The sequence below is a fragment of the Ascaphus truei genome, chromosome 6 (genome assembly GCF_040206685.1).
Source record: "Ascaphus truei isolate aAscTru1 chromosome 6, aAscTru1.hap1, whole genome shotgun sequence".
Lineage (NCBI taxonomy): Eukaryota > Metazoa > Chordata > Amphibia > Anura > Ascaphidae > Ascaphus > Ascaphus truei.
The window spans coordinates 131315621-131327701 of NC_134488.1; the positions used below are offsets into that span (position 1 = coordinate 131315621).

Here is a 12081-nt window from a genome sequence, read left to right on the forward strand (position 1 = left end):
CTAATGATTTAAATTTGCCTTAATCCTTATTCCTACTGGCATGGGAAAGATGTCTCCACAGCGCATGAAGTAGGGGCAAAGTGACTGGGTGCAAATTAGTAACTGACAGTGCAAATTCTTAATTCCATTTCTCATAGAAAGAGAGAGAGAGAGAGTACCCATCGACTTATATACCTTCCAAAACAATCATCTATATTATACTGTCCAACATGTGGAATGCTGGGTGTGTAAGGAGAAATTGAGGAGAGAGCTAGACTTACATTCAACATTTAGAGAGATGGCTGTACTGGTGGTTCTGGGCCGATCACTACTGTAGGTCACCTTGCAGGTTAGCAAGGAAGTGTGGTCTTTCCGAGCTGGAGTGAATGTGATGTTTGACATGTAGATCCGGTTACCATCGGGATTGTCCAATACAATGTCCTCAACTGCTGGGGTGTTTATGCTTCCCTCCCATGTGATGGTTGGGCGTGTCCCAGCGCACCTCCCAGGAGCCGTGCATGTGAGGGCCACCTCCTCACCAGCAATCAGACTCTTAATGGGGGAGATATCAGGTTTTTCTGTAAGGGCTACAGGGGAAGCAAGAAAAACATATGAAGATGTAAGAGCTGCTTTCCCCGACAAGGAACTCACACCACTAAAAATTTTACCCGACAATACTGAGTGACAGACAAAAGCGAGACACAAAATATACAAATCCTCTATGGCTGCCTTATCTAAACTAGCTAAAAAGGAGAATACAAAAAATCCGCCAGCAATACCCCTTTAACGGTACAGTCCCTCCTAAAAATGAAATGTACCAATGACAGTGGCATGTTTACGGGGTTAAACCATTGTGACCCATGTCTTTTTATGAAAATATCAAATGTGTGTTTCTTTAAAATGTAGATGTTTTATTTATGAATGAGTAATAAGGGATATACTACAGAGGCTAGGAAAGGGGGTACGCAAGGCATTTAAAAGGAACAACAACCTCCCTTGAGACAACCTAACAAAAAAAGAGAAGAAAAAGCGCCCAATCTTCGTGTGATACCGTATATAAAATGTAATAAAATATGGACAAGACGATTCAAATCTCACAAAAATCCAAAGGTAACAGGCATTGTATGAGTACAACTCATGCACCAAGGCTGCTATGAACCGCCGCGCACAAGTCACGCGTTATTATTGCAAAAGACTGTGTGCTATCACAAGACTTGCTAGAGAATCAAGGCTGCGTTCCGTTCCTGATTGCTGAAGTAGACACATCCAAAAGGAACCTGTGTATTAGGCGGAGATTTGCTGGAGGACACCTTAGTTTGTAACTCCGCCAACAGGAAAGAGGTATGACGTCATTCCGGAGCATTACAAGCTGAGCAGCGGCGATTCATAGCAGCCTTGGAGCATGAGTTGTACTCATACAATGCCTGTTACCTTTGGATTTTTGTGAGTTTTTAATCGTCTTGTCCATGTTTTATTACATTTTGTATACGTTAGCACAGGAAGATTGGCGCTTTTTCTTCGCTTTTTTTAATATATATATATATATATATATATATATATATATATATATGTGTGTGTGTATACACACACACACACACACATATATACATAAATAGATAATATACCCACTGTACAAATGAATGGGTGAAGGTAGTTGCCTGGGAGGATGGTTAGGCCTCGTGGGTGGGTATCGGGGGAAGGGTGGGTTAACCCCTTTACTGACTTTAGTGGTTATTAACCGCTAAGGTGATTAAGGGGTTTGGGTATATTAGAATGTATTTGCAATGCATTTTTCTGGCAACTGAGAACATGGACGTTGCTGTATCCTGCAGAGGACATCCATCATATTGCTGTGGTAAGTAGAACTGTATTTATTTACTTAATTTATGCTGTTTTGTGTTTAATAATGGGCAAAAAATCTATTATCCATATCTAGATAATAGTTATTTTGCCCATTACTGTACTGTATGTGGTGGGGGGTATTGATTTATTTAAATGTAGGACATGTTTATTTTTTTACATATAGCTTTGGTACCTTAGATCTGCGGGGACCTATGGAGACCACCCGAAGACCCACGGATGCCCACGTATACCACCTGCGGACCCATGGGGGACACCTTTGGGAACCGGGGGCGCCACAGCTGTGGGGGCCCGCGGACCCGCAGGGACCACATGATGGCCCCAGACACCAGTGGGAACCACCCGCGGGCCCTCAGACACCTGTGGGGATGACCCGGGGACCCCCAGAGACCCACGGGCCCACCCGTGGACCCCATTTGGGAACCACGGTGACCCACAGGGACCACCTGGAGGCCCACAGCGCCTAGTGGGGACCACACGGAGACCCCCAGACCCTATGGGCACCCTCCTCTGGTGCACTGTGGGACCTGCGGACACCCATCGGGACCACCGGGGACTACCGTCGGCCTGGGGTATTAATCCTGTATGTAAAATAATAAATCATGTTTTGTTGGGGGGGCAAAGGGTGGGTTATGTATTGTTTATTAAATATGCTAATGTTTATTGTGGGGCTGTTCTGTGTATTGTTTTTATTGTGGGTAGTGGGGGTGGGGGAATGGGGTATTATCCCCAAGGGAGAGTGGGTGGTTAGGCCTCCCGAGTGAGTGGTGGGGGAGGGTGGGTTAACCCCTTAATTACTATAGTGGTTAATAACCGCTAAGGTAATGAAGGGGTTAGGGGACATTAGATTTTTGCTTTTTATTCTTGTGTATGTTTTGCAGCACCGGAGGGCATGGACATCTTGAGGATGATGGCTTTCATCGTGGCAGCCTGGCAAGGGTGAGTGCAAGATGGATGTATTTATTTTATTTATTGTAATTAATGTATTTTAAATGGGCAAATGCATTATTATCCGTATGTGGATAATAGTAATTTTGCCCATTACTGTAGTGTATGTGTTAGGGGGCGGGGTGTATTTATTTGTATTGATGTATTTTTTTTATTATTTTTGGGTGACACAGAATTTGTACTGCAGGCAAGCGGGGACCCCCGGGCTCTTGCGGGGACCCCCAGGCTCTTCCGGGGACCACCTGAGGGCCACCGCCGGCCTATAGTATCATTCCGTGCATCCCCAACAATTAAGCTAGGTTATGTATGTTAGGGGGGTATAGCGGTTGTTGGGGGCATAGGGGGTATTTGTGTTGTATATTGCAATGTTTATTGGTGGCAATTGTCCCCAATAAACATCCTATTGTGCCTTAACCCCTTCATTGCCTTAGCGGATAGCAGCTAAGGCTTTGGTCCGGCGGCGCGCGCAGCCGCGTGCGCGTTACTCCCCAGCAGGGGTATCCTCCCTAGCTGGTCCCAGTCTTCCCTCGCTGCACGGCTCACTACGCGCTGTGACATGTCAGCCGCCAGGGGATGCGAGAATTGCGATCCCGAGCAGTAACGCATCACGTGGTGCGCTGGTGAGCCAATCAGCGCCGGGTCTGGAGTTGCAGGTGTGTGTATGTGTGTGTGTGTGTGTGTGTGTGTGTGTGTGTGTGTGTGTGTGTGTGTGTGTGTGTGTGTGTTTCACAACAGAAGGGTGATTGGTGCTTTAAAAAAACAAAAAAAAACAAAACCTGCTCTGTAGCATTGCGTCCTTGGATGTTGTGTCAAGAACAGAAGAGATATAATCCCCATATTGCCGATTAACCTGCTCTTGTTTACCTGGTTTGCTCAAATAATGATTTTCGGGGTGAATAAAGAGGCAATTAGCATACGCAAACCCAGCAGCAGATGCCCTTGGCGCGAGTACTCAAACGCAAAAGTGCACAGAAGTGTGTGGGGGGTGGGGGGGAGGGCGGGGGACAGACGGACCGACGGGGGCATGGGGGGACAGCACAGAGAGCCCTCTGCTCAAACCACGACCCCCCTCCAGCTCCCGCTCTCAACAGACCGCATATAGCGGTCAAGTGCCTCTCCACGCGCCGCCTGTCTGCAGTGCGGGCCTGTGATCTGAGGCAGCGGGACCTTAGCCTTATGTAATGAAGCTGCTTTAATGTATTTTTATTAAAAGTGTGCGGGAGCAGGGGCTCTCCTGAGTTGAACCGCATTGATTTCTGGCTCAGGGACCCCCTGCTTCCCAAGTTACAGTCCCCGGTAATGGGTATCGGTGCCAGTGTCGCGCGATCTTTATAGTGTCCACGTCATGGGACGGCGTGAAATCTCACTGCTTAGTGCATACCCCCCTGAATCTTTGATGCAGTATACAGGGATCCCAGGCAGCTGGGATTCCACTTTGAAAGGGGCATTTCTCCGACGGTCAGACAGTTTATGCCTCCCTGGTATTCCCAGATTTCTCAAGAGAACCTTGTCCCCAGGAAGAAGTTCCCTATAGCGCACACTGCATATCCCTTCTTGTTATTTCAGTTCAGTTTGGCGGTAGTTTCTTCAGCCAACTGATAAGCTCTATGGGGGCTGTCTTTCAATCTCCTAATGTACTGGTAGTGGGCAACATTAGGCACTCCGTCGGTAGATACTCTGAGACGAATATCCACAGGTAACCTGGCTTCTCTACCGAACATCATAAAGTAGGGGGAGAACCCAGTGGACTCATGCCTGTTGCAGTTGTAGGCATGCACCAGGTGTTCTACATGTTTGCTCCAGGATTGCCTTTTCGGGGTCCTTTAAGGTACCCAGCATGTCAAGCAGAGTCCTATTGAACCATTGAGGATTATAAGGAGTCGTACAAGATTTCTCAATCTTGAGTAACTTCAGCAGCTCTTTTATGAGTCAGCATTGGAAATCGTGACCCTGGTCTGAGTGCATTCTGTTAGGCAATCCGTAATGAACAAAGAATTTCTCCCACAATACTTTAGCCATGGTTATGGCCTTTTGATCTTTTGTGGGAAATGCTTCCGCATATCTGGTATAATGATCGATTACTAGAATATTTCTAATGCCCCTAGAGTTTTGCTCTATCTACAAAAAGTCCATAAACACCAGATCCATGGGGCGCACACTTTTTAGATGGCCTCTGAATGCACCTCAAGCATTTTCGGCAATGATGTTTTACCGATTCCCTCATTTGTGGCCAGTAGAATCGATCTCTTAGGAATCCAAATGTTTTGTCCACTCCCAAATGCCCATGGTCATCATGCAGCGATTCTAGGACCATATATTGAAATCTCTTAAAAAGAACAAGCTGTCTCCTATCAGGATGATTGTGATAAGGAACAACTCGATAGAGTAGGCCATTGTCTATTTTAAACTTGTCCAACTCTCTCATGAGGAGGACAACTGTGTCCATTGAGCCTTCTTCAGCAATTCAGGATTTTCCTGTTATATAGCCCACTTGCGGTCCGGCCACAGGTTCTCGCATCTGGGCTAAAGCAAGATCTTTCCAACGTATTATAGATCCTTGTTTTATTAACATTGATTAAGGATGACCATACTCAGCTGAAGCGCCCCTGACTGACATCCCATGGAATCCACCACACAGAGCTCAGAGAATGCTACTTTCCCTTCCAGTATGGCAGCCGTGGAACACATGGCACGAATCCCTGGACCAGGAAGCTATTTCCATTCCCCGTCTTCAGGTGCTGTGTCCAACCCGGGTCTTCTGGACAGAGCTTCTTGGGACCAGGCTTGTATTTTAACGTAAATCTGAAATTGGATAGGACAGAAAACAACCTGTGACCGGTGGCATCCAATTTGGGATATATTGGGATTTAGGATATATGTAAGTGGATTATTATCCGTCCTTACCTCAAAGGATACCACGTAGAAGTAGTCATGTAGCTTATCAACAATGGGCCACTTGAGTGCCAAAACTCCAATTTGTTGACTTAGTAATGATTCACACTCGAGTCAGACTGCAACTCACGTAGGCAACAGGCCGGAGCCCTATAGGATATTTCTGGGGGACAACCGCTCCAAGTCCATCAAAGCTGGTATCCACATGCAACACATACGGTTGATCTTGATCTGCATAGGCCAGCACAGGGGCTTTGGTGAGACTTTTCTTCAATTTCAAGAAGGCCTCTTCGCAGGCGAAAGTCACTTTTCGCCAAAGGGTGTTTTGAGATTCATAGCTTTCTGACGTTGATCCTCAGGATAGATCTTCAGCAAGTTATTCAGGGCTTTGGCAATACAAGCATACCCTTCTACAAATATTCTGTTGTTGCCACAGAACTCTAAAAAGGTGCAGAGCTCCACTATGTTCTCAGGGTGAGGCCAGTTAAGTACCTCTTCCACCTTGGTAGGGTGAGTCGCCACCCCTTCTGCAGATACAATATGGCCCATGTAAGTGACTGAGGTTTGGCATAACTTGCACTTGTCAAGGGACAGTTTAAGGCCCTCCTACTGCAATCGGTCCAGGACCTTCAGGAGATGTTCCTCATGCTCCTCCAGTGTCCACCCAAACACGATAATGTCATCCAAGTAGACTAAACATTCTCGGGGTTTCATGTCACTGATGGTCTTCTCCATCAGTAGTTGAAAAGTGGCAGGGGCTCCACAGATGCCTTGGGGCATCCGGTTGAACGGCTAGATTCCTAGAGGACAGATGAATGCTGTTTTCTCCTGATCTTCGGGACTCATTGGAAACTGGTAATACCCAGACCACAGATCCAGTACACTGAACCATTGATTACCGGACAAGGCGCTAAGGATCTCCTGAATTCTCGGTAGAGTGTATTGATCCGGGATGGTTCGGCGTTTGAGGGTGCGGTGGTCCACACAGACACACTGAACCATTTTTCTTCTGCACCACCACAATGGGCGATGCATATGGGCTGCGGAATGCCTCTATAATGCTGGCGCCCTTCATATCTTTCAGGATATCCCAGACATCTTCCATGTCTCTGGGAGCTATTCGCCTTGATCGTTCATGGAAGGGGTGTGAGGATTCAGGGATCGCGGCATCCGCGCCCTGGTTCCCCTTCTCCTGCGGTTACTCCCGCTACCGTGGCACGCGCCTCTCGCTGGCGTCACTCACCTTCGGCGGTCCTGGGGGTTCCCCGCCGTGCTCTGCGTCCTCGGATGCCCGCGGGGTCTGCATTCCCTCATACGGCCGCCATATTCCCCAGCCGCGCGCCTGAACAGCGCGCGCCGGGTGAAGTTAATTTATTCACTGCTCTTGCAGTGAAGACCCGCCCCCAGCACACTAAGAGGACCTCCTACCAAGACAAGAGTCCTCACCTGCCTGCCAATCAAGGGGACCTATCCAGGATGGCTCCACGCAGTCCTCCAGGCCTGCCCCCACCTCTGATTGGCCAGTCACACTTTATAATGCCTGTCCTTCCTCTTACTCATTGCTTTCTCTGGCTCTCGACCCCCTGCTTGGACAAACGACCTTCCGGAATTCTCCTATCCCTGACCTTGGCTAAAACGGCAACGACGACGGCACTTCTACACCGGTACCGGCAAGTATTGCTAGCTAAACGTCACCTGGCCTGGCAACGCCAAAATCACCACACTCCGGACACGCTCCTTTTGCTGCGGGTGCGTGTCCATATACGTTCCTCACCTCAGTAGAAGGGACGGGTCTGGTCTGCGGGCAGTACCGGTGTAACAAGGGGGTGGAATCACAAAACCGAATGGTGTGTTGGGCTTTTTAGTACAACCCACGCCCATTTCACTGGTGCAGAACACTTCTTCCCGCTCTATCAGTTTAGCGTGGAGACGTTTCTTCCATTCTGCCGGTAAGGAGGATTCTCCGAAATCGAATTGTAGTTCAGAAGGAGCTTCCTGCACTGAAGCAGCATTCACGTGAGCCTGAGGTTTCACATCAGTTACAGGGTACATTTTAACCAGTTCTTGAATTAAGTCAAGCTGGACAGGGTGGAGCAAAATATTCTAGATGGACATTGCAAATCGACGAGGGGTCGTAGATTTCCATTCCTTTACTTTCGGCACTACCTTACATCCTCTTTTCTCATCCTCTTCAGGTGTTCACTTCAATGAGAAATACCAGTCACTTCCATCATTGGCAGGATAGTTGGCTGCCAACAACAGATGCCACACTCCCCCTGGTAGAATCTCGGTCACTCCTCTTTCGCAGTTAAAGAATTGCCCAAATCACTCTTGGGCAGAAATCCGGTGACACTCTTCCATGAAGACGTGATGAATCTTTAGAGAAGACAATGGCAATTCTCCAGATTCTTTAAGAAAAGCCCTAACCAGCGCTCGAACCACATCTGCATTGGTTCCCAATATGATGGGGGAATTCGGGTGTTCCCTGGATTCGGGACACACCAGCGGTTCTACCTCCATGGGGTGAGTCATATTAGTGTTAAGCTGCGGTATATCCATCCATACTCAGATCACTCCATCTATTGGATAGTCCTGACTGCAGAAACCCCATAAAGTCATTTTCTCTGCCGAATGCAGAGGCAGCTGCTGTAATTGAAGGTCATAGTAAACTATCATTACAATCTATAAAGAAAAATACACGGCCGCTCATCCATTCAGTTATGTAATTCTTATCTTTTTATATAAGCAGGTGCTCAGAGGGGTAAGGTATCTGTGTATTGACAGTGTTGATCAAAGAAAGATCAGAAAAGTAACCCCATAGCTCCTGGCACTCAATGCTAATTAGTTACTCCAGACATCAATGGTCTAGTAGGCATCAATACCCTTTTTAAACAAATATATAGGGGGTTAGTAACCCTTATGCCGAGAAAGTCCAAAAATAATTAAGTTTTATTGTCAAATACTAGTTAAAAACATATAGATACATCATTCAAACAACTTATTAAAAATACCCCATATCAGAGGTGGCTTGTAGGGTTATTGGTGGTTCTGTCAACTATCTATCATAGATAGGAACCTCCTATAAACCTTCTTTACCAGATTTATGGCTATTATCGGTATTTTCCGTATTCTTTGACAGGAGCAATGATATGGTTAACAGAAATGTGTGTCTTGTAGGGGTTAGTAGTTCCTCTACATATGGGATATAGTATTCCCTTCACATATACATTTTGAACATATTGGCAGTGGGTGTAAAATGTGGCTATATATATATATATATATGACTCTCTCTTTTGCCCATGATGTTAGGGCTTAATAGTTTGCCCGCGTAAGATGTTGGTATGCCTGGGTTTATATATATACACACAATTTGGTAATGTATCCACTAGTGTGAAGTGTCGTGAATATCAGCCTCTATGGTCGTGTGATTTATACCATTAAGTCCACATTTGGTCACTATATGTCTACATATATATTGCTATAAACAAAGGATCAACGCATGTTCGTATATATATCTCCTAAGTTTAGGTATATTTAGACACTAGAAAGCAGTTTATAGCCATGTATATCAATCTCCGCAGCCTTTGTAAAGTCTTTGCTGCGTCACAAAATCATTGCTAGACCCCCGCCGGGTCTGCGTGTATAATACAAGCCTGTCTTCCGTGTTTGGTTGAACACCGAGTACTGCCACCTCTGATGACATCACTAGTGACGTGTAATCCCGACGACCGTTTCGCGTAATACTACGCTTCTTCAGGGGAGGAGGAGTCATCTTTTGGACCTCTCGGTAAGTATTTATCCTTTCTGTAAATAATTGATATCACCGCCCCCTTTCCTTTTCAGGTAGTGGGACGGACTCTCTATTAGTCTTAGATCGGTGTATTATCTGACAGGGAGGTAGGAAGCTCTTAAATGGGTGTGTCTTAGCTTCCTTATTATGTGAATCTTCCCTTTGCCGTTTGTGTATAGTTCATACAGGATACATCCATAAATGTCTCAGGAATTGTTGTTAACTCGTTGTTGGCACCGCTATTTGTAATTGGATGTACTTCTCAATATAGAAAAATCCGGATGTATAAGGTTGAATATATAGTGTAATGTATTTCCTAATTTGACATACTATATATATAGACCTTATTGAAATGGTAGTTTGGGTCTCAATGCGATATAATGTCTTGTATTAACCATATCTTTATTTCTTCCTAGATGGTCTGTTCCAGTCCAGGCTTATAAGTTTTATTGTGTGGATTTTTAGAACCTAATTCGGTTGATATAATAAAATCAATAAAGGCATTCATTATGTGTATTGTGAAATTATTGTTTCTATCCTTATTGATGTTTAGTAATATATTAATTAATAAATATATTCTTTATATATTGTGTGTGATAATTTCTTTGTTAGTGCGTGATTATACATATCTAGTATACAGTAACTTATATATATATATGTTACTATATGGATGTGGGAAAATGTGAGGGAGATGGAGTCGTGTGTATATCTATTCTTCTACATATATCATTATAATTAGATCCCAGTTGTGTGCCTATCCAATAAGGGGAAATGTGTTGCATATATATGTGGATTATAATTTAGTCTTTAATTTAGTGTATATCCATGTGTATATATAAATATTCTCGTGATTGTGTAGGAGTGAAAAAAATCCTATATGGATCTGCCCATCTAAGGTCAATACAGATCAAAAAATTAGAAAGCATGTGATTATATGCAGTATTAATCAAAACAATTTATCCATAAATACAAACATCATGTTGTTAATCTAGCATATAGGGTGTAGGAGTGAATTGCCCCTAGTTGATCTACCCAAAAAGGTCAATATAGATCAGATAGTTAACTATATACCCGGATCTCATAAATGATGATTACCTTCCTTGGTGTAGATATTTCTATATGATGTGTAGTGATGTATGTATATATATATGTGTATGTAGAATGTAGGAATGAGTTGCCCCTAGTCGATCTACCCAAAAAGGTCAATATAGATCAATCTATTAATTATATACCTTAGATCCCACTACAGTTGTTAAATATATCTGACATACTAAGGTGTAATATTGATGCAGTGTGTGTAGGGTACATAGATATGGAACTTTCAATATGGGTATATCAGTGGACTGCTTTACAGATAGGAAGAATAGATAAATCCTTCGTTAAGGCCTTGGGGTGACAGGGTTTTAAGTTGGTATATCCAACGACATTCTTTTTGGAGGAGTATTTTGTCCCATTCCCCCCCTCTAGGGCCTCTTGGTATGCATTCAATTCCGCAAAAACGCATGACATTAGAGTCTCCCTTGTGTTCTTGTAGGATATGTCTCGCTACAGGAGTGTCTACCATGTTTCATACATTTCCTATATGTTCAAGCACTCTTGTTTTCAGAGGCCTATGGGTTTTGCCTACATATTTGAGGCCGCAAATACAGGTCATTAAATAGACTGTCCCACAAGTTAGACAATTTATGAAGTCTTTAATCCTGTATATGACTGTGTCGGTCGCATCTGTAAATGTCTTGGTCAGTGGCATGAATTTGCAGGCTTTACACCTTCCACATGAAAATGACCCCTTTGGTTTCCCACCTAACCAGGTTGTTTTTGGGGATGTTGTCAAATGGCTGTGTACCAGCCGATCCTTTAGATTGGTGTTTCTTCTACACCCAGTTGTAGGTCTGTCTTTCAAGATTTTTCTCAAATCAGTGTACTCCAGGAGGACATGCCAGTGTTTTTGTAGCACTTGTTTTATATTCTGCCATTGATTGTTGTAGGTAGAAATAAAACGAATAGGTTCGTCAGTGTATTCTTTTTTCTTATTAATGAGCAGATTTGATCTTTGTGAGGTTAGTGCTCTATAGTAGGCTTTTTTTATGATAGTGTTACTATAGCCTCTTGTTCGAAATCTTTCTGGCATGTCTTTTGCCTGGGTGACAAATTCAGTTGTTGTAGAGCAGTTACGCCGTAATCTTAAAAATTGACCTATTGGTATGTTTTGTGTTATATGTTTTGGGTGATGGCTATTGGCCAGAAGTAGTGTGTTTGTGGAGGTGGGTTTCCTATAGATGCTAGTCTCTAGGTTCCCCTCGTCTGTTTTGGAGATAGTGATATCTAGGAACTCTATTCTCTTTTTGTCTAGTTGATACGTCAGTTTTAAATTAAACACATTTGTGTTTAAGATATCAATAAATTCTAAGAGAAGTGTTTCTGATCCCTTCCAAAACAGAAGGATATCATCAATGTACCTGACCCATAATTCTACATGTTCAGTATACTTCTCATTGGTTTCTATGAAGACCGCTGTTTCCTCCCACCAGCCTAGGTATAAATTGGCGTAGGTGGGAGCACATGTGGTCCCCATAGCTGTACCTCTTGTCTGATGGTATATCGTATTATGG

General features: G+C 44.3%; 1 protein-coding gene and 1 long non-coding RNA gene across 4 annotated transcripts in view; one reads left to right on the forward strand and one right to left on the reverse strand.

The window, feature by feature from the left end:
* The window catches only part of LOC142497912 (sialic acid-binding Ig-like lectin 16), a 101432-nt gene that overhangs the window by 35298 nt on the left and 54053 nt on the right, over positions 1-12081 (reverse strand). For all 3 annotated transcript variants that reach the window (XM_075606356.1, XM_075606357.1, XM_075606355.1), the window contains exon 4: positions 261-566. In XM_075606356.1, the coding sequence (XP_075462471.1) occupies positions 261-566 (306 nt within the window). The remainder of the gene's footprint in view (positions 1-260; positions 567-12081) is intronic.
* On the forward strand, positions 7608-9970 carry LOC142497913 (uncharacterized). Its single transcript, XR_012802351.1, has 3 exons — positions 7608-8202; positions 9261-9466; positions 9886-9970. It is a non-coding gene; the product is annotated as an uncharacterized LOC142497913 (long non-coding RNA).